The sequence below is a fragment of the Corythoichthys intestinalis genome, chromosome 12 (assembly GCF_030265065.1).
Source record: "Corythoichthys intestinalis isolate RoL2023-P3 chromosome 12, ASM3026506v1, whole genome shotgun sequence".
Taxonomy (NCBI): Eukaryota; Metazoa; Chordata; class Actinopteri; order Syngnathiformes; family Syngnathidae; genus Corythoichthys; species Corythoichthys intestinalis.
In genome coordinates, this window is record NC_080406.1 from 40,629,939 (window position 1) to 40,652,979 (window position 23,041).

A 23,041-nucleotide genomic window follows, 5' to 3' on the forward strand; every position below is an offset into this window, starting at 1 on the left:
GAGAATGTTGACATTCTCAAGAGTGAAAAGATGTGAATATGGAGGCTAGTAGATGCATTTAAAAAATAAAAATTACGAAACAAAATGCACATTTAAAATAGAACATTTTTTGAGATCTTAACATTTGTCACTTACTGTATGTTGATAAAATTTTTGAGATCTTGAGATTAAGATTTGCCACACTTACATTGATCTGCTCCATGAGAACAGCATTGGTAGCCTCGGTTTCATGCAGCAGGCTGTTCATGTGCTCCAGACTGCGTGTGGCTGTGCTCAATTTGAGAATAAGCTCCTCTTTTGTGGGCTCCACAGTCCACTCAAATGGCTCTAGAGACCAAAACAAGGACAAACTTGAAAAATAACACTAATATTTAAACCAAATGATCATTTTAGTAATTTAAGGACTTGTTTAAATGGTATGTGTAAGGCCCTGAAGGTCTAAGTATTCTTCAATTTATTGCTTTCTGCAAGTAAATAATGCTCAGGGTACCCTTAGTGCTTACTAAGCCTGGTGGGTCGCTAGGCTTCTCTTGCCTCTCTGCTATGCCTTTAAAAAAAAAAAAAAAAAAACAAGATATGCAACAAGAGCATATATGCATTGTATTTTGGTTTGTTAAAACTATTTTAAGACTGTTCCTTTTTGTCAGACTAGATTTTTCACATAATGGTCAAAAATTTTAAATTTCAGTCAACATTTTTATTTCTTTCCTCCCGAACAATATAATGGGCCACCAGTTGGATTCTCTACCCACCAGGCTTTGCAGGATTTATGAGAAAAACCCTGAATCCTGTAAAATTAAAAAATGCACAAGGAAATGTTATGACTGTGGTTTGAGCCCACCTTGCTTGGGGTCTGGTGATGTGAGAAGGTGCTCCAGAGAGAGTAGTGATGCAGGGGAGGTGCTTTCATTCTCCACGGTCTCCATGCCTTCACACTCCTCCCTATCCATCGACTGAGGGTCACTCGGGGGCACTGCCTGGTTCTGGTCTCCAGTTCTACGCTGAGCATCGGTGGACTTTCTGCTTGACTGAACCAACACCGAGCCTAAAGGGGACACATTTTTTTATTTAAGGCAAGGCAAAGCTACAATTAACTTTCATATTCATGGCCTCTGAATTGTCCTCTCACTGTTGGCCAGTAAAACCTTTTAACCCTCCAGCATTTAGCCATCACCAAATTCAAACAGTGTCTGACTGAAATATGACTTTCATAAGGACTAACATTGGGCCCATCTTCACAGTCTGGCACGCATGTACGAGTCACTAATGATGCGCCTGTCCAGATGGCACGGTGAGCTACTCGCCACACTGAAAGGCGGGATCGGAGCAGAGCGCTGTCGCCAACACCTGACATTTCCAAGCCCTTAGTGTATGTTTGTGCGTGTATATGTGTGTGTATTTTATGTTTTGATTCCACTCGGCAGCTGTGTGGGAAGTGATGAATGAGCTACCAGCCGATAAACACACCAACGACTTGCCATCCTCACTTCTCTCTTGCATCATTTCTCACAGACTTAACAAGATCGAAAACTTCAAACTTTGATGTTATCTTTGGGACCAGTGTTGTCTACTTCAGCAGATGGTGCTGTCTCGGTTCCGTTGTACATATTTAACCCGTTATAGGGAAAATAGTTATTCATTGGCTGCCACTGACAGCGCAAGACGTCCAATTCATTTTGACTGCAAGAGGTTGACAGCGAAACATCGCAAGCCCTCCCAGTCAAAATGGATTGGACATCTAGCACAGTCAATGGCAGTGAAATATGAGCATCCACAGCCAGTCCTCCAGTTTAAATGAACTGGACGCCTATTGTTTTCAGTGGCATGCAATGAGTTAAATATTGTGGGAAAAAAAAAAAAAATTCTGAGTGTTATCAGGAGTCATGATAATGATGATTGGTCATGAAAATAATAATTATAATTGAGACCATCCATTAGATTTTGGGTCAAGTAAGCCACACGTGTATACCAAATGTAAATACTGTGGCTTACATGAACCACAATGTGATGACCAAGTTTGTGGTTGCAAGATCTTTATAGAACTATTTGTATTTTAAATTTTCAAAAATAGTCATACATAAGGTTAGGTATACATAAATTATTAAATTCTCTGGGGACCTGTTATTTTGTGTGTTAACATAGTTAACTGTGAAACAGTTTTCCTTGTATTAAGGTCTGAGTTCGAATCTCGCTTGGAAAAACTTATGTACGTACCTAACTTCAAGTCCAGTTTGAAGGGGTAAGGTAAAGTTTTATTCAAATTTGCAATTTAAAAAAAATGTTTTTATGCTCTAGTCCAGGGGTGGGCAAACCGGTCCTCGAGGGCCGCAGTGGGTCCTTGTCTTTGTTCCAACTGACCCAGCACAGATAGTTTAACCAATGCGGTTTCAGCAGAAATGAGAAGCACCTGACTACAATCGACTGATTGCACTTGTAAAACAGCAGATTGGTGAAAAGGTGTCCTCTTAATGGGTTGCAACAAAAACCCGCACCCACTGCGGCCCTTTGTGGAATTAATTGCCCACCCCTGCTCTAGTCAGAGTTGAGAGAGTTAAGTCAAACATTACTAAATGAACACAATGTATTTATTTATTTAGTTTGTAAATTTAATATCTGTTAAAAACAAAAATGCCAGTAAGAACTAAATGATGCACCGACACCAGTATCGACCAGAGGGGGGGGCTGATCCGGCCCGAAATGGTGGTATCGTTATCGGAGAGTACCAACAAAGAGGGCGCCGATACCATTTACCGGTCCAGTATTATAACACTTGACCGCAGCCTTTTTTTCTTCTGATGCTCACTACACTCTCTGTTGTGTGATGACACGTGATCACTTGGCACGCCAAGCAGATATCGCTATTGGCCTGCTCTAGACCAATGAGAACGGGCCAATAGCCGCTCTTAACCAATGCCGGGGCAGCTTTTCATATGTAAGAAAAACAAACTACGAAAGGAAAATGTCAGCGGTCTGGAAATATTTCATCTTATAATCTCCGTCTAGTACAATGGCTGCATGCAAAATTTGCGGCCTGAAAGTTTCGAGAGGTGGGGTTAAATTGGCCAGTTTCAATACCTCGAACCCGATAAAACATTTGAAGACGAAACGTGAACGAACACAAAGAGTTTGTAGCTACAACAGCAGCAACTGCTACCAAGAGAAAGGGGGCTGGACCGGAGCAACAAACCCTGGTCAGCTTACCTTGTCTACTTTACTTTTATCGTCTTTTACTGAAAGAAATGCCGCAGTAATTTGAGACCTGTTTCAAAAGTAAGGTTGCCACCTTTCAGAAAGAGAAATAAGGGACGCCCCACTCGCGCTCAAAGCGGTACAGGCGACGATAAAAAGGGACATTCCCAAAACTCCTATTAAACTAATTGATTCCGTATTGGTTCAATACGGAACGCAACTTTTAATTCCCAATTAGGAACGATTCCTTATTTCAAAAGACGGGTGGCAAGCCTATTCAAAAATGTTGTAGAAGCAAGCAAAGTAAGCTAAGCTAAGTGGCTAGTGTGTTGCTGCTGGTACACAGAGGAGGAGGCTAATAGAGAGACAGGATGCTGTGATCAATTATTATTTCTTATAATTCAAAGATAGGTGGAAATTGGACTATTTCTTCATTAAAATACACAACAACTGTGTCTGCCTCATTTGCAAAGAGACAGTTGCTGTTTTTAAAGAGTTCAAAATGTGAGGCGATATTACCAAACGAGACACGTTGACATGTACGACCAGATTACAGGGAAGATAAGCAGCGAGAAACTGAAGCAACTTGAAGCTAGTTCAATTTCACAGCAGTATTTTGCAAGAGCCCGAGAGTCAAAAAGAGAACCCCACAAAGGCTAGTTGCGAGATTGTTGAAATTATGAATTAAAAAAAAAAAAAACATAAAGCAAATGTGACACACAGAATGGGCTGCTAAAATTTGCTTGAATATATTGTTCTACGTAAAGGACGTCAGCCAAGGTCGGCCCCCCACATTTTTACCACACCAAATCTGGCCCCCTTTGCAAAAAGTTTGGACACCCCTGAGATAGGGTTTTGCTGTTTAAAAAAAAAAAAAAATTAAATGCCATCCTGTTCGAATTTTTTTTTAATTAAATTTTAAGCTTTTCAATGAAGTATCACACGTGCACATCGGACAATTTGGAAAGTTGGCCAAATTGGGTGTCTCTGAGCGGAACTTCAACTCACCTGAGTGTTTTCCGCCATATTTATGTATATACACATCTATATACACATATATACATGTTAAAAATTGTCCCTTATACTCACTATTCTGACTCTGCAAGTTGAATAACTGCTCCTCAACACGAGTCAGCTGACCCTGCAACGTCTCAACAGTGGCGCGGTGTTCATCCTGCAGCTTCCTCAACTGCTCCCTGTGCGTCTGTCGCTGGGTCTCAATCTGGGAAGATGAGTCAGCTTGAGCCTGAGCCAGCTCTGACTGCAGATCCACGTTCTGCGACTGCACTGACAGCAGTCTGGAGAGAAGAGGGAATTTGCCAGGAGCCATTAGTATTCAGAAGAAATGGATTAAGAGTGGCAAACTGAATAGAAGAAAATAGGGGGAAAAAAATATTAGGTCACTGTCTAAAATGAGCTTACCTCTCACGGATCTCGGCCTCTTTGTGAACATTTTCCTGCAAAAGTTTGTTGTGTCGTTCCAAAAGAGTGTCGTGTTCACTCTGGAGCTGCTGTAGCTCTGCAGTGCAGCTCTGGAGACTTTGCTGACTCTCTCCCAGGCTGGAACTCAGCTGGTTCACCTGAGTTGATAACTGCTCCCTGGCAGAAACGCAACACATTTACATCAGTCATCAGTTTTAATTTCTGCTAGCGCCTATCACTCATTTCAAATGACACAGCTGTGTTTCAAATATTTTTACCTTTCTAGCCTGGCAGCATCACTTTCATTCTGTCCATTGAGTTTGCTTTTTTGCTGCTTTAACACATTGTGTACTCGGACCTTATAACTCTCAAACTCCTCAGCAGTTGCCACAAGTTCAGCCTAAAGACAACATACAAAAAAGGATGTCAATTTATTGCCGAACAAGCTCTTGGTTGGCATTATATTTTGGGGTTGTAGTTTTATGTGTTTCTAAATACATGGAGAGTTTGTGACTGCATTTATTGTTTCATAGCAGAACAAAATCATGGCTTTTATATACAATAGTCAACATGTCAAACAGGTTGTAGGAATGCGTTTCTACCTTAGCAATGTCTCGCTCCTGCTGTAGGCTATCAATTCTTTCCTGCAGAGAGCTTCTGGTCTTTTGTTGCTGGTCCAACGCAGACCTGAGTTGGTCTTGTAGACGAAGGCGTTCAGCACTCGCGTCACACAGCTCGATCTCACATAAAAAAAAAAAAAAACATTGTAATATGGTATTTTTCAAGCTCACTGTGATCTTGTAGAGGCTTTTTGAAAATGTGTTACTTTTGTGCTTTCTAGTTGCTGCTGGTTGGCCTCCAGTTCCCCTCTTAATGAGGCCTGCAACACCGCTAAGGAGTTTTCCTGTTTGTGTAAAAACATCAAAACCAACCCAGCAAGAACACACTAACATTACATAACGTTCATTTGCACACAAAGTGGCAGAGAAACAAACCTGCAGCTTCGCATCAGACAGCTCCTTCTTAGCTTTCACTAGCAGTAGTTTAATCTTGGAAGCTTTGTCTTCTGTTTGGTCCAACTGTGACTTCAAATGTTCTGCACAGCAAACAAATTAGCTCATTGACTGATTGATGAGAAATATTAATTCATTGGCCCCTCCCAGTCAAAATGCATTGACATCTAGTACCGTCAGTGGCATTAAAACATGGCCAGTCTTTCCAGTTTAAAGAAACACTTGGTAACTTTTCAGTTTTGGTCGATTTTAGCAACGCCGGTAGACAAAACCAGTAGTGTTTTGCCTTAAGGAAGACTTCGTTTCCCCTGAGGACCAGCGCACACCTGCAGTGTCGTATAATCATCAATCAATCAAAAATCGACCTCCCGGTCGCATCCAAATGGATTATACAACATTTGTTTTTCCAGCGGCTGTGTGAAGAATGAATTAGTGTTAGTATTAAGGTAATGAATCCAGTTGTAACTTGTGGCTAAACAATACCATATGACTTTGATCGTAATGCGGTCGGCATATTTGTACTTTTTTTGTGTGGCAGGGTTCCTGCCACCCTCCTAAAAGTTAATTAGTGCCGTTGAAAGCGACACAGACCCCCTCAAAAAAAAAAAAAAAGTGTCTTTCAACTACTGTAATTTTCTCATTATGAGGCGCACCTGACTATAGGCCGCCACCCACCAAATGTGACACGAAAAGGGCAATTGTTCAGAAATAAGCCGCACTCGACTATAAGCCGCAGCTGTCCTCACTGGATAATGGGATATTTACACCAAAACATATTAACTGGAAACACTTCATCAGATAGTGGCATCATAGGACGGTCAGAAGCCAAAATGAACCACCAAGAAGCTTTGCACAAATTGGCTGCAAAGATTCATTTGGCTATCACTGCTCCCTTGGGGGAGACAGTCAACCTCTTCTGCCACCTGCTGTCAACACTGTTGTTGTCCAACATGCCTCCAAGCATGCACTGCAGCACTACAGATGTAAATAACAATCAAAAATCATGTTTTGTGCTAATTATTTATTAAGTTACTGTTCCAGTTGTTTCATTAATTGCTAGTTATGGTATTTGGTAACACTTTATTCGACAGTGGCGCCATAAGACAATCCTAATGACATGACCCTGTCATCAGCATTAATGAATGCTTATAACAGATGTCATTTAGTAGTATTCGACAAATTATCTCACTCTTGAATGGATTTAAAAGATCCGCACTGGACATAAATGGAGTTCGCATGACTTCTGTCATAATGATGGTCTTATGACAGTCTTATGACGCCGCTGTCAAATAAAGTGTTACCAAATACCATAACAATCAATTAATGAAACAACTGGAACAGTAACTGAATAATTAGCACAGAAGATGAATTTTGATTGTTATGTACATCTGTAGTGCTACAATGCATGCTAGTAGGCATTGGTTGCCTACTAATCCAAATAAATCAACAAATAAGCTGCACTGGACTGTGAGCTGCAGGATTCATAATAAAGGAAAAAAGTAGACGCTTTTGGTCCGAAAATTACTGTAGTCTTCAGTGGATGTATTATCACAAAAGTTATGAAAAATATTTTATAAAGGTTGACAAGTTACCAAGTGTTGCTTTAAATGACTTGGTCAAACTAAATTCACAGCAGAAGAATGAAAAGAGCCACACGACTGGACTTCTACCATCAAACTTACCAATTTCTCGTTTAAGTGTTTCCTCCTTCTCAGTCAGTCCGGTTATTTGAGCCTGTAACTCTTCAGAGCACACATCCTTTTCTGAAATTTTGGCATTGAGTTCTTTGACCAAGCGTTCATAGTCAGCCATTTCCATGCCCAGCAAAGAGTTCTGCTGCGCCTCCTAATCAGAGAAAGAACCACAGATGTTAAATAATTGTCATGATTTTGTGGTATTATGACACTTTTATGTGTATGTGTTGCAGTCAGCTTAAGTATCAAAAGTCCCCAAAAGCACTGACAAAGTCAGACCTCTCAATGCTTTTTGGGTTAACTTCTGTTATGTCAACGTCCCAGCTAATGGAAAAGCAGCTACGTTTTTTTCTTTGCTGTGGGCTAACATTTGCTTTTTCTTTCTCTGGAGAGCAACTGCAGTAGCTGCAGGCCAGCCATCACCAGTCACAGCACTTGACTTGAGAACTCCTCAGAGACACAAGTGCCTAAAAGTCTGTGTTTTAGTGAATTGTTGCACCTTGCGTAGCTGCTCCAGTTCTTGGGCTGTCTGCAGTGATTCCTGCTGTTGCTTGCTGAACTGGTCTTGAAGCTCAGCCAAATCTTTTCTGGCCGTTGACAGATCCTGAAATACACACGCACTTTTTAAATCTTTATCAGTGCTGCTCATTGTTACATTAATTTTAGAACATTTTCCAAAGAGCTCGTTGTTATTGTGTAACTCCTTAACTCAAGTCAATATACCAGTACTTCAGAAATGACCTGAGGATTGAATTCATGAACACCAAACTACACAGGTTTTTACTACAGGCTTCCCCCAGTGCTTTATAAGCCTGATGTCTTGCCAGGCTAAAAAAGTATTTAAAAAATTATGAATGTTGTAACTGCATGTAAACTATGTCTGATGATACAGTTGAAGGCGCAATGGCAAACTCTTATGGTCGATATGTGAATAAACTGGCTTATAGTCTGAAAATTACAGTAATTGGAAAAAAAATCAAAACATTTTTTAAAAAGTCAAGAAAAGTTTTTTAAATTTAAATTTTCCACAAGAAAAAATATATACAAAAAAATATTTAAATAACTGTAGCTGTTAAATGTTCTATATTCAGTATTTCTTTTTCATTCACATTATTTTTATCTATGTACTTAGGTACATATTGCTTTATGCTTTATGTATTTTTGTTGAATAATTTTTTTTCCCCCTCCAAAAGCATGGTGGCGTTCTCGATCACCAGGATTTGTAAATTTTCTGTACTCTGTACTAGGCAAGTGCCGGTATGACATTCTGACAGTATAACCTTCAGCCTACATATCAGTTTTACGGTGTTGCAATTATAGCTCTAAAATGTCTTACTTTGAGATATCTGGGTTTTAAAAAAAAATCAATTAAACAGGATTTTTTTTCAAGATATTAGCAAATTGGAACAAAAGTAAAATGTTAAGTTAAAATTAAAAAAAAAAAAAAAAAAAAAAAAAAACCTGAAATATTCTAAATAACATTTAAATGAATTCAGTCCTTAACATTATTACTATCAGACCAAAAATAACTGAATTATTCTCTATAAAAAACGAGTGTGTGGCTCGTATCATGTTTACTTAATACACTCTTTCTCAACACAGACAGTTGCCAGAGAGAAAAAAAATACCACGTTTTACCACCGCTAGAAACACTAAACACACTGAAGTTAACCATCATAGCTTGGGAAACATTCATGACAGTGTTTACGAACCTTTAATTTTGCATAAATGCAAAATCATATTGGAGGTACAGTACTGCCTCCTCGGCAGCCACCCTCTGCAAACACTTTTTTACATGTCGGTTGGCCCTCCTCCTCTAAGCCGCGGCCATCTGTAACTTTTCTGTAGCTGAAGTATTCCCATACCAGCGATTTCGTTTTCTTCGATGGGCAAAAAAAAAAGTTCAGGAGTTTCACCTCCTCCAGCCATCATGTAGCAGAGCTGACTCGCTGACACTGATCAACATAAAAAAAGCTAATACCGAAGGGACAGTATGACAGAAATTATGGGGGGTTTTGAAACCTTGAAGTTTTTTTTTTTTTTTTAATTATCATCATCGGAATCATTGACAGTTACAAGATAGCATTGTGATAAGATTAATTAACCTGAAGAAAAGACAAGGGCTGACGGGAGAAGCCTGGGCTTATTAAATCCTGTCCCCAGAAAACCAAAGGACGCAAATCTTCGCATGACAGTGTAGACATCTCACATTGTGATACAAGTGTTTTTTTTTGTTGTTTTTTTTTCACACATGAATTACCTTCCCAGTAGTCATTGATTAGATATAGCACTTGGGTCATTCAGTCAATCATCAGTTAGCTTGTAAATCCAGACGTGAAAGTGTTGGCCGGACATGGGCGTTGGCTCGATGTAGGTCGCATTATTGAGAGGAGCTTGTCCAAGGTACTTAGAGACCAACTGATCAGTTCCATTACGCATAAGATTGGTACAGAATTAATCACAACTGGACAGCGTTCGTATATGTCAGCAGATGAATAACAGCAGATGAACAACTGATGTTCTGTCGTTGTGACAGAGCTGATTATTAAGGCATGTTATGTCTTACTTTATCTTTTGTCTCTCCTCCTCCACCTTTTGTTATGGGAACACCATGTAGTGTTTGTGTGTCTGGCTTAGCGCCCTGATTTTGAACCTTGTACAGTTCTTATCCATGCTAGAGGTCAGACTCTATAACGGTATAGATTAAGTTCTTTATATTATTTCTTTTTCATACCACGGTATACCTTGAAACCGGTAATCGGCACATGCCTACTTTGTACTATAAAGGCTTTTGCATCAGAGTGCTATCATGTTGTTTGACAAAAATTACTTTGTGAGGAGATTTTACATTTTACGAAAATGACAACAAAGGACTCTTGAATACTGCTGTATGTACAGGGTGATTAAAAAAAGAATGTGCCCATATCATCACGTGATATGTTACGGAAAACATGACAAAACTCTAGCTTGGCTTTTAGTTTTTTTTTTTTTCATATAGCATAATGATTTTGACCCATGAAATACCGTTTTCAGTTGTGTTTTAAATAGAAGGGTACAGTAGTGTTTTCATCTTGGACAAACTGTGTTAATGTGAGATATGGTAAAAATAGATATAAAGAATTACATGATGTAGATTACTGGCTTGTTTGGTCATTTAACTGCTATCACTTAGTACTGCAACAGACATACCAGTTATTAGAATTTCAAGTGAACCCTAAAAATGTCAGTTGTTTGCCAAAGAAACAAAGTGCACTATTTATAGTTGCTACCTTGATCTTTTGTTCTTTCATTGCCCTCTCTGCTACCAGATCTCTGTCGAGACTGGTTGACTGCTTTTGCAGCTCCTGGATCTGCATTTCAATCTGCTTTACCATGTTCCTGGACGTCTCCAAGGCAGTCAGCAGGTCTTCCTTCTCACTGCGGAGTAACTCGACCTATAAAGAAAAATAATTGTTAAAGAAACTGATTTTGAGACCTCGGGTCTACATATGTGGACATCACGTTTTGGGTCATGTGTATGCTACACCTGTAATGTAACTCTTTCACTGTCAGATATATGTAAAGTACTCACTGTATGTGTTGTGACAGTAAATTAATTACATATAAACACGCAACAACGGCACTAGACATACACTGCTGGCCAAAAGCATTGGCAGCCCAGCAATTCTGTTGATACTCGATAATGCTCAATTTCTCCCAGATAATGATTGCAATTACAAATGCTTTGGTAGTAATATCTTCATTTACTTTGCTTGCAATGAAAAAACACAAAAGAGAATGGAAAAAAAAATTAACCATCATTTTACACAAAACTCAAAAAATGGGCCGGACTAAAGTATTGGCACCATTTGAAAAATCATGTGATGCTTCTCTAATTTGTGTTATGAACAGCACCTCTTACCTACCTGTGGCACATAACGTGGTGGCAATAACTTAATCACACTTGCAGCCAGTTAAAATGGATTAAAGTTGTGTCCTTGTGTGTACCACATTGAGCATGGAGAAAAGAAGACCCAAGAACTGTCGGAGGACTTGAGAAGCAAAATTGTGAGGAAGCAATCTCCACGCTACAAGTCCATCTCCAAAGACCTGAATGTTCCTGTGTCTACCATGCGCAGTGTCATCAATAAGTGTAAAGTCCATGGCACCGTGGCTAACCTCCCTAGATGTGGACGGAAAAGAAAAATTGACGAGAGATTTCAACGAAAGATTGAGCGGATGGTGGATAAAGAACCTCGACTAAGATCCAAACAAGTTCAAGCTGAGGGTACAACAGTGTCAACCCGTACTATTTGTCAGGGTCTGAATGAAAAGAGACTCTATGGTAGGATACCCAGAAAGACCCTACTTCTGACCCAGAGACATAAAAAAGCCAGGCTGGAGTTTGCCAAAACTTACCTGAGAAAGCCAAAAAGCTACTACCAAATCTACAAAAGCATTTGAAATTGCAATCATTTTCTGGGAGAAATTGAGCATTATCTGACATAATTGCAGGGGTGCCAATACTTTTGGCCAGCAGTGTAGAATCCATTGACATTTCTTTATTTGCCCCTCCCAGTCAAAGTGGATTATAGGTCAGGCGCCGTCAATGAGTTAATTTTTGTGGCCTACATGACTGAAAATGTGGACGCTAGGCTGTTTTTTAAATTTCCTAAAATAGTCACTTGCACTATAAAGGGTCAAACTATTTCTTCTGAAATCCAATGAGAACCTAAATGCTGAGAAATCCTCAACAACAAATTGAATGCTCCAGCTGGAAAATGCTAATGAGCTTCAATATTCTACATTTACAGAAAAACATTTGAAAATCATTCATGCGAATCTGACAGCAACAGACTCTGCGGGCTTCCTTCTGCAAGGAACACTGAACCAGCAAGCGACGTCTCATCATCTGTCAGCCAAACACTGACACCGAGGTTGGTAAACAGAGATGTCCAGATGTACTCTAAATTCCCTGACTGGCTTCCAGTCAGCTTTTACCCCTCGAGACCAATGAGCGCACGCAAAAAGAAACCTCCTAAGGCGGCAGATGGAACTTTTACTGTGCTCCATTTACCTGCCTTTGCTTCATACTGCAAATAGACAGTTATGAGTTTGGGCGAAAGGAGCATTCAGTCTATATAAACCAAATTCCTTTCAGGCTCAGCCACTCAAATCTGATGGGCCATTTGTGAGTGCCTTACTGCCAGGCATAAGTGGGCGAAGTGTCGCTGGCTGTAAATAGGACTAAAAGTGATGTATGAAAGAAGTTTTGGACCAGCCAGTTTGAGCAGTTTGTCTGGAAAATGCGTAGATACGAGATTAAACATATATTTGTGTTACCTGTGAGACAGCACTGCTGAGGTGTTTAGTCAGGTCAGCAATCTGTCTCTCTGCTGCTTCTACCTTCTTTTTCTGTTGATCCAGTTGCTCCGTCTGCTTATCGTAGTCGATCTGCAGGTTCTACACAAGCACACGCACCAGTGAGCTAATTGAAGGAAAACTATATGCGTCTTAGATATTACCTGCATTTACGTTTGAGTCAGGGACACAGAGATCATTAGATGCGACTCATTGATTTTGTTTATAATGAAAGGACGGTTTGGAAGGGGGAGGCTGGTTATGGAAACTGCTGGGAATATTTTACATTTTGTTCAGATGAAAGATTATTTTTCTTGTCAGTTACAAACATAATGGATTTGATTGCTGTTTGCCTTCCTGAGCTAATATACATATGCGGTGATATATTGTTTAATTACAGAAACTTGATATGTTACTTGCATCACAACATTAATTCCTAAGGAAAGAAAATCATTTTATCTGAATCAATAGCCTTTTAGATATTCTCAATGCATTGTTTAGTGTTTAAACTTAATCATGATAGAATTGTGAGCCTCAAAAACCTACTATTCGCCTCCACTCCACTTATTCTCCTAAATACAGTGGGGGGAACAAGTATTCGATACACTGCCAATGGGAAAACCCATTGGCAGTGTATCAAATACTTGTTCTCCCCACTGTAAGTGACTGACTTTTTGTACTATTTGAGGCAGTTAGCTGCACACCTGTCCATCCCATACTCCCCAAAGAGCTGTCCAAAAACACCAGAGACAGAATTGCAGACCTCTACAAGGCTGGAAAGATTTGCAGGGCCATTGCCAAGCAGCTTGATTATATAAGATCCAGCGTTGGAGCAATTATTAGAAAATAAAAGCCAAACATGACTGTCAATCTACCTCTGATTGGGGCTCCATGCAAGATCTACCTCTTAGTGTCTCAATGATCTAAGAATGGTAAGGAATCAGCCTGGAACTACACAGGAGTACCTGTGACCTGAAAGGGGCTGGGACCCCATTTCAGAGGTTACTGTTGGTAGTAGGCTAAGACGTCATGTTTTAAAATCATGCATGGCATGGAAGATTCCCCTGCTTAAACCAGCAAATGTCAAGGCCTGAGATCAAAATTCAACTTTTTGGTCTTAATTCAGTGTTTAGAGGAAGAAGAATGATGAATACCATACCATAAACACCATCCCTACTGTGACGCATGGGTGGTACCATCATGCTTTGGGGGTGTTCTTCTGCACACGGGACTGGACAACTGCACTTTATTGCAGAGAGGATGACCAGGGCCATGTATTGTGATATTTTGGGGAATAACCTCCTTCCCTCAGTAAGAGCATTGAAAATGGCTTGTGACTGGCTCTTCCAACATGACAGTGGCCCGAAGCTGACAGCCAGAATAACCAAGGAGTGGTTTCGTAAACAGCATATCAAGGGTCTGGAGGCGCCTAACCAGTCTCCAGAACCTAAACCCAACAGCAAATCTTTGGAGGAAGCTCAAACTCTGTGTTTCTCAGTGACCGTCCAGAAATCTGATTGAACTAGAGAAGATCTATGTGGAGCAGTGGTGCAAAATCCCTGCTGCAGTTTGTTGAAACTTGGTGAAAGGTTACAGGAAATATTTGACCTCTGTACTTGTAAACAAAGGCTTCGCAGCGGTATAATGCATAAATTGTTAAAAAAATCATACACTGTCATTTCTGGATTTTTTTTTTTTTTTTAGATTGTCTGTCATAGTGGACAACCACATACCATGAAAATTTCAAACTCGCCCATCATTTCTAAGTGGAAGAACTTAGAACGCAGGGTGTTCAAATATTTATTTTCCTCACTGTACATATATACAGTGTATATATACACATATATACATATATATATATATATTTGTATATATATACTGTATATATATTTGTATATATTATAATCATGAATAAATAAAATGATTTTTTTTTTTAAAATATAAGACAAAATTTAACTCAAAAAGTTAACTCATTGCCTGCCATTGACAACAACACATGTCCAGTAAGTTCACTTAAATTGAAAGAACTGTCTGTGAATGCTCCTGTTTCCGTGGAATGGACAGTGTTAGACATCCAATCTACTTTGATTGGGAGAGCTGGCAGTCTCCCAGTAAAAACTGAGTTGACGTCTAGCGCTGCCAATGGCAGTCAATTAGTTAAATGAGAAAAAATATGAAGGGTTAAACTTGGTTTTGGAAAAAGTCTTTAGGTCTGGTTGGCAGAGGATTAAAAATGATAAAATGTGAATTACAGAATTCAGTATCATTTTGTTACGGCTTCAGAAAATACCTTGTAGCCTTCAGCACCATGGATGATGTCCTTCATTGAGATGTTAACCTTCTCCTGCTGTGCTTTTAGAGAAGCTATTTCTTCCTTCAGGGTTACGACCTGCAAAAAAGGTTGATAACAAAAGATTTTTGGGGGCATGAATATTGAAGTAATAGTCATGGATGATAAATACTTCAAGATAGCTCTAAGAGGAGTTTGGGATTGAGTTTATTGAGGTGATTTAAATCATTCAGTGTACCTCTTTTTTACTGGTGTCCAACTCCTTTTTTGCTTTGACAGCCACTGCCTTTATTTTGTTTATCATTTCATCCTTCTCTTTATTGTCCTTCTCCAATTCACCTGAAAATACAAATCACTAATTGCTGTTTGCTAAACACAGGAAATGATTTTCCTTGTTTTTGCACGAGCCTGTTATGGAGATGTTTGGAAATACCTATTTTCTCTGTCATTTCCGTAGCTTTCTTTTCATCAGAGCCAGACTTGGAAGCAGACTCCTGACAGAATAAAAAGGGAAATTGAGAGGTAGAATTAGAATACAAAGGAAATTGCTGAACGAAACGTTTTTGAAATTGCCCGCATAAAAAGCACATATAAAAAAGGACGTGCAAAACTATACTGACCTGCAGAGCAGCGATCTCAGTCCTTAATTGAGATAGGAGTGCCTCCCTGTCCACCAACTGTTGTGTGAATTCTGTGCGTTCTCTCTCTAGAACATCAATGTCAGCCTGTACTTTTTCCTCCTTCTCTTTGGACATTACAAGTATTTGGGACTGTAACATCTGATTCTCAGCACACAGTTTTTCATTGAAAGACTTCATATCTTGAAGGTCTCCCAGCAGCCCACCAGTATCCCTCAGCGTCTCCTCCAAATTGTTTCTCAGCATGTCCCTCTCCTGCGCCATAGCTTGCACTTCACTCCTATCTCCCTGAGCCTCTTCAAGACAACTTCTCAACATATTTCTCTCGTTTTCCAACTCTTCTACCCGTACTTGGAGTTCTGTCAGTCCTTCCTTTGCAACTTTTAGAGCTTCAGACTGACCTTCAAGCTCTGCTTCTTCTGTAAAAGAATTAACCCTAGCTTCAAGATCCCCTTTTTGGAATGACTGTTGCTCCAGTTGAGCCTCTGCGGTGGTCAACTTGGAGCCCAAAAGTTCTTGCTCTCTCTGGATTTGGGAAAGTGTAATTAGACTCCCTTCTAGTTTTTTATGAAGGCAAGCATTTTCTGAGGAGATATCTTGAATAGTTTGAACTGAAGAGGATAGCTCCTCCTGCAATTTGCCCACTTCCTCCTTCAGGCTTTCCTCGATCTTGTCCATTTCCTCCTTTAAAACCTGCATTTCATTCTCCTTCTCTATAGTCAACATTTTCAACTGCCTTTCCGTCTCTTCCTGCAGTAGTTGGGCCGCCTGCTTCTCTTCTCGCAGGTTCTCAATGTCTCTGGCATTTTCATCTTTGAGCTCCCGCATTTCCTCCTCTTGACGTTGAAGCAGCGATTGTGTTCTGTCTCGCTCTTCAGTCAATGTATTAACCAGCTCATTTAGGTCTTCCGTCATGGTCTCTTTTATCTGCAGCTGAGAGAGGATCTCTTCATTTTGCCTGGTAAGGTCTTCAACAGACTGATAAAGCCCCTCGAGTAAGTCTTTTTGTTTCTCTGCATTTTGCAGTGTTTCCCTAATGTCATTGAAGTCTGCCACAGCAAAATCCCTCTCCCGGGTCATGGCCTCACACTGGCACCTGAGCTTCTCAAGCTCATCTTGTTCCAGTGTTATTTTATCTTGGACTGACTCTTTGGATTCACCTGACGCATATATCTCAGGGTCAACATTCATGATATTTAAGGCTGTTGTTGTTGGGTCGCTGTCCCGGTTCATTTGCAGCTCATTGATTTTAAAGTCCATCTCCTCTCTTTCACTCTGGAACTCATCCTTGACTCTCTCCAGCTCTGCCTCCAGTTCACCTTTAACATTAGTGAGAAGGGTGAGCTCATCTTGTAACATTGTGTTCTGAGCATGGAGTTCTTCCAGAGCGGCCTTCAGTTTTGCACCCTCGTTCATGTCACCATCAATATGGCTGGACTCAGCCTGACTGGGTGCAGACAGCGCCAACATTTTGGCAATGCCTGAGCTACGACCAGGTTCTTCATCTTCCTCCTGGACATCCTGGAGGTAGCTATCTAGATAAATCAAGGGGATGTTAATTGTAAATACAGTATTATCTTTTTTGCGGTCACTGCCAATACAAAATGGGGAGCTGGAGTGTTAGAAATCAATCACATTTGCATGTTAAATTTCTAATTAGTTGCTCATAAAAAAAAAAAAAAAAAAACAACAACAAAAAAAAAACATACAATTATATTGCTAGTAAGATCAATAATCAGATAAGTAATCTTCAGTCATGCTCTTTGAATTGTTGCGGAGAGCCTGACTGTCTATGAGCATTAAACAGAAAAACCTTTGGGGTCAGTGTTGACTGTATGGGACTGTATGAAATGACAAAAACTATTCCAGTCTGACTATTTTCAGCGGCTTAAAAAAATGCATTGAATTTCCATTACAGACAGGACAGCTGGCAACGTGACTCTTTAGTTGCTTCGGGAAAATTACAAATTCCCTTCAGCCTTGAAGAATTGCAAACCATTTCTTCTAGGAGTGGGAACCTCTTGGTACCTCACGATACGATACGATTTTCGATACAAAGCGCACGATAACGATGATCTGAAGATATGGCGATACAACGATTATCGATACATTGGTCAAGAAATCATTCTAGGATATTCTACAAACAACTAATGAACAGGAAAACCAAGCTTCTGCTGTGAATTGGAATGAGTTTATCACTAGTAGAAGTCCAATCCATTTGAACTGGGAACGTGAATGGCCGTCAGTGGCAGGCAATGAGGTAATTTTGGGGCATTTAAGGTCATTTACCTGTTGATTTTCAGTTACTTCCTGTTGATTTTGGGGTATTTTGTGGGTCACGTCCTGATTATTTTGAGTTACAGAACAGGAAGTGACCCGGGAATCACCCAAATGAATAGGCAGTGACTCAACAGGAAATGCCTGTAAATGCCCTAAAATGAACAGCAAGTGACCTGTAAATGCCCTGAAAATTGGACAGAATGACTGTGGTTTCGAATGAACGAACGTTCCCAGTCTAAATGGATCTGGAGTCGAGCACAGTCAATGCAGCCTTAGAGTTAACTGAAACACAATTATGGTGGAAGAGTTTGGTAGCAACTTGTTGGTTCATTTTTATTTATGTTTTTTAGACATTGACACCTTTTTAAAACGTTATCTCGATTTCGGCAGGAGGATATCGATAACCTCTTTGTATACAAAGTATCACGATATATCACAATTTCGATATTTTGTCACACTCCGAATTTCGTCACTCAAATCATAGTGAAAAAATGTCTCCAGATCATCTGATGAAATTTTTAAAAGTTTGTTTTCAATATAAGCTTCATTACAGATGGGACACTTTTATCACTATTTGTTTGATGAGCTCTTTGACAGCGTTTGTGTGTGCATAACATTTTCAAGTAGTACTAACTAGTGCTGCAACAATTAATCGATTAACTTGAGTAATTTGATTCCAATGACATTTTTCTGCTTCGAGTGTTCGTTTAAGTAGCGTTGTAATGGTTTGTTTTGAAAGTGTTTGCATTTCGTTTTATTAATTTGGGTGGATACACTCCCCTTTAGCGGCAAAAGTAAATATAACTTATTTCACATGGCTGAATCCAGCAGCTCCCTGTTAAGGCGAGCATAAGCTACGTTTTTGTTTGAGCTAATGTTTTTTTTTTTTTTTTTTTTTTTTAATGCATTCGCATTTTAGTTTAACGGTATATTTAGCAGTTTTTTGTTGGAATAAGTGTTTGAACCATTTGTTAAGAGCAAAAAAAAAAAAAATGTAAGCAAAAAAAAAATTTTAAGCATTTTATGGCATTTAAGCTAGCGGACTTTTGCTATTTAAGTTAACCAATTGTTCTTTTGTTGTACTTAGATTCACATTTATCTATTTTTTAATACCGGGTCAGGCTCAGTTCAGGTATTTTATTTTATGTTCCTTATCCGATTACTCGATTATTCGAACCGGCTAGCTCAGCGATTAATCGACTACCAAAATAATCGATAGCAGCAGCTTTAGTACTAACACCTTTAATAAATAGAACAGTTTGATAGAGATCGAAGATCAGAAATCAATACACAGATCAATAATCAATGAATGCGTAAAAAAGTACGAAGAGTATATAGGTTTTCCAATGTGATTCAAGAGCACCTTACTAATGATAAAGAATTGCCACTAATCAAACAGATAATCAATTTTTGAGATAATAGAGATTTATAACACCAAGTGACTTTCACCCGACATCAATTATGAAGAGCCCTAGTAAAGTAAAGCTAATTACTACTAGTAGAAAATTAATTAAAACTACTACTAATTACTACTACTGAATCCTACTACCACTCTACTAGGTTCAATTCCAGTAATTGAATGATATAAAGTGTAAACACTGATGTTTAGTCTGCCCATAATTATATTTGCCGATTTTCTTATTAATGGCCTCATTTAGATATTAAAACGGAGAGTCAAAAAATTGGCCAATACATTCTCAAGAGGTGTCCTAGCTCAAAGTGTCATTTTTGAATTGTTTTTTTTTTTCAATAGCCATGTTGTCACTGTGACTTTATACAATAATTTGGTGGTACCTTTGAGGGCCAGCTGCTCCGTCAGCTCTTCCTGGAGCAAAACAAGACGCTCCCTCTCAATCTCACAATCCTCCTCCAAAGCCCTCAGCTCCTCCTCGTGCTGCATACTCCTCTGTGTTAACTCCTCTTTCAGGTTTTCTACCTCCTGCTGGGCTTCAGTCAGCTGATTCTGGTGGCTCTCTTGCAGCTCAGCAATCTCTTTGGAATTTCGCTCCTGAATCGCTTCAAGTTCAGCTTGAAGAGCTTTAATTGTAACTTCCATGGCTTCTTCAGCTTGGCTCTGTTTCTCTCTTTCACTGGTTAACTCCCTATCATGGTCTTCTCGCTCCTTTAATAATTTCTGAAAATATTCCACTTCCTCTTTGTGTTTATTGTTGGATTCATCAATGCTGGCCTTTAGAATGTCAATTGTCCTTTTGTGGTCTTCAATCATACTTCCAAGTTCTGTGACTTCAACCTGCAAAGTGTTAGAATAATTAAGCTCTATATGTTCAACTGTACCCATCTATTGGCCTATGCAGAAATATGCAACAATAAACAAAAAGGACAAGAGTGAATCTTAGCATTTCAGTTTACTTTGGCAAGCTGCTTGGTCCGCTCCAATTCTTTACGAGACAATGAAAGGCTTTCCTGGGTTTCTGCCTTCTCCAGTAATAACACATCCATCCGCTCAGTCAGCTCCTGGCACACCCAGTTCGCATACAGCGTAAGACTTTTCAAACATAAAACAAATCTACAGTAATGATATTGATATTTTAAACGTTCAAACCTGTATTATAGTAGAATCCTTTGAAGTGCTCATATCATTCTTGGAACGTTCTTTGAGCTCTTCAACTTCTTTCTCTAAATCTGAAAATGCACATCAGGGGAAGTGACGCTTGAACGGAAACTCATTATCCCCGGCCCTGAAATAAGCATGTGGTCACCTGCACATTTGCACTTCATCTTTTGGAAAGACGCCATCTGCTTTTTGGTGAATTTTATAAGATCATCTTTGGAAAGTGAGTCAAGCTAAGAGATTAGATCGAACAAACAAATAGCCATTTGAAAAAAAAATCAGTTTTAAGATAGTAAACAAAAAGGCTTTATTCAATTGAGTTTTTATACAAAATTGCACAATAACCTTTGACTTGGCTGCACCAACAGGCGGTGACGACACAGATTCAGCTACTGTGCCACCAGGGTCCTGTGAAAGAGAGATACCACATTGAGTAAAATATGAGTTGTGATTACAGAAAATTATATGAATGGGTTTGATTATACAGTCACTCCTAGTCATTAAAAACAATCATAAGCACAGACACTAACCACTTTGGGGTTATTCAAATTAAAATGTCATGTTTTACTTGTAACTACACTAGGTAGTAAGGTATTGTTAACATTACAGAACCTTAGTGCTGCAACAATTAATCGATTAACTCGAGTAATTCAATTAGAAGAGCTTCAAATCAAATTTTGCAGCTTTGTTTAATTAGAGTGGCATTGTAACGGTTTGTTTTGAAAGTGTTTGCATTTAGTTTTATTGATTTGAACATGAAGTGAACATGGCTGAATCCAGTTGCTCCCGGTTAAGAGCAACATAAGGTTTGAGCTAACATGTTTTTTTTTTGCATTCGTAATTTGGTTTATAGGTATATTTAGTTTTTGGGGGAATATGTGCTTGAACGATTTGTTAAACGAAACGTTAGCATTTATGTCACGTAAGCTAGCCGACTTTTGCAATGCAAGTTAGCCAATTCTTTTGTTGTACTTAGATCCGCATTTATTCATTTGTTTTTTGAAATACTGTTTGGGACTAAGCTCAGGTATTTAAATTTATTATTTTATAAATTGTGGAATTTTATTTTGCTATTTGCATGTAATGCTCTTTTGAAAGTGCAATCTTAGCCAGCATTTTTCTCATCTCCCAGAATTGATTCTGCAACGCATTAAATGTTACTAATCTGATTCATCGAACTAACTAGTTGATAGATTAATCGTCAACTAAAATAATCGATAGCTGCAGCCCTACAGAACCTTTTCATTATTTACTCTGAAACTCACTCCTGACATCCGTAGTTTTGACTATCTGCCCCACCTAAAATTCCGAAACAAAACCCTATCTGTTCAAGCCATTTTATGTTTGTGGAGTTCATTAACAGTTGTGTTTAAAAGTATTCAACCCCCATTCCAGTAAGTATTGTAATTAGAAGTATTCAACCCCCATTGCAGTAAGTGTTGTAATCTGACATTTATGTTTTATTTTAGTCATAACCAAATCAAATGAAGCTGAAAATCGGCATTTTCATTCATTAACTCTAAACTCAAATGCCTATTTGATTTGTTGATAATAAAAACAAAATTAGGCATTTGAGACTTGCAATAACACTATACCACAGTAAGGGTTAAAAAATTGTGACCACAACTATATATGAATAGTTTATTTCTGTGTTGTTGTATGTAATTTTTCATGCAAATTGATCTTGAATGTAGAAAAAATAAATACTTGTAAATAAAAGGTATTTAAAAAAAACAAAAAACAAACAAACAAAAACAAACAAAACAAAAAAAACCCATTATTTTTACAAACTAAAAAAAAATATATATATATTTGAGTCAAATGATCATGAAGTAAGATTACTTTTATATAGAATTTAAGGTTACCTAACCCACCTGTTTGGGAGCACCTCAAATTTAAAATAAATCAATCAAGTCATAATATGTGGTAAAATATATACCAACTATAAAACGTCAACACTGACACTTTCCCCTGACGATAATTTATCATCAATCATTGACGTCACGAGCCAAGCTTTCACACGAACGATGAAAGCTTCTTGACCAAGTAATGCAACTTCACGACTTTCTTAGTAGCGTTATTGTAGAGGGTCTTCGGTTGAATCTATTGTTTAATATCTAAATCAGGGGGATTCGCTAAACAAACGCCAGGTGGTTCGTTCACTTACCTCCATTTCTGTCTATCAATTGTTTAAAATCTCCCAAATCACCTCGCAACCAGAATGCGACTACTGGAAGGCTCACCGGACTCAGTAAATGAGCTGTGTTCAGTAATATCCGATTTCTTTCTATTTTAATACGAAATAAATGTTACTGTTTTGATTCTGCGAAACCCTCCATGGTGTTAGCGGATAACTTCCGCAGTCGTCAGGCGAGTGACGTCAGCAAATCCGTCCCGTCGTCACACCGCTCAACAGGATGTTTAAAGGGACAGAGAGCAACTTTATGACGTGTGTCCCATAAATTGTAAAAAGCATAAGAATTTTTTCCCCTGATTTGTAATATGATAGGAAGACTTAAATTTAAGCAAATATAAGCCAATATTTCAAGGAAATTACTATCCGGCATGGGGGATATTTTTTGATTTAAGACACTTTTTGAAAG

The 23,041-nt window shown here is 38.9% G+C and overlaps 1 protein-coding gene across 1 annotated transcript in view; it reads right to left on the bottom strand.

The window, feature by feature from the left end:
• The window catches only part of LOC130927299 (GRIP and coiled-coil domain-containing protein 2-like), a 35,306-nt gene extending 12,485 nt beyond the window's left edge, over positions 1–22,821 (bottom strand). The window contains exons 1-22 of the mRNA XM_057853010.1: positions 22,606–22,821; positions 20,784–20,846; positions 20,587–20,671; positions 20,430–20,509; positions 20,237–20,341; positions 19,661–20,117; positions 15,569–17,121; positions 15,382–15,442; positions 15,187–15,287; positions 14,949–15,047; positions 12,641–12,760; positions 10,588–10,752; positions 7,818–7,922; positions 7,307–7,469; positions 5,607–5,707; positions 5,438–5,515; positions 5,214–5,351; positions 4,890–5,011; positions 4,612–4,788; positions 4,279–4,487; positions 842–1,045; positions 188–327 (exon numbers count right to left, since the gene is read on the bottom strand). Of these exons, the coding sequence (XP_057708993.1) occupies positions 188–327; positions 842–1,045; positions 4,279–4,487; positions 4,612–4,788; positions 4,890–5,011; positions 5,214–5,351; positions 5,438–5,515; positions 5,607–5,707; positions 7,307–7,469; positions 7,818–7,922; positions 10,588–10,752; positions 12,641–12,760; positions 14,949–15,047; positions 15,187–15,287; positions 15,382–15,442; positions 15,569–17,121; positions 19,661–20,117; positions 20,237–20,341; positions 20,430–20,509; positions 20,587–20,671; positions 20,784–20,846; positions 22,606–22,611 (4,332 nt within the window). The 5' untranslated portion in view covers positions 22,612–22,821. The remainder of the gene's footprint in view (positions 1–187; positions 328–841; positions 1,046–4,278; positions 4,488–4,611; positions 4,789–4,889; positions 5,012–5,213; positions 5,352–5,437; positions 5,516–5,606; positions 5,708–7,306; positions 7,470–7,817; positions 7,923–10,587; positions 10,753–12,640; positions 12,761–14,948; positions 15,048–15,186; positions 15,288–15,381; positions 15,443–15,568; positions 17,122–19,660; positions 20,118–20,236; positions 20,342–20,429; positions 20,510–20,586; positions 20,672–20,783; positions 20,847–22,605) is intronic.
• Between the last annotated feature and the right edge of the window lie 220 nt (positions 22,822–23,041).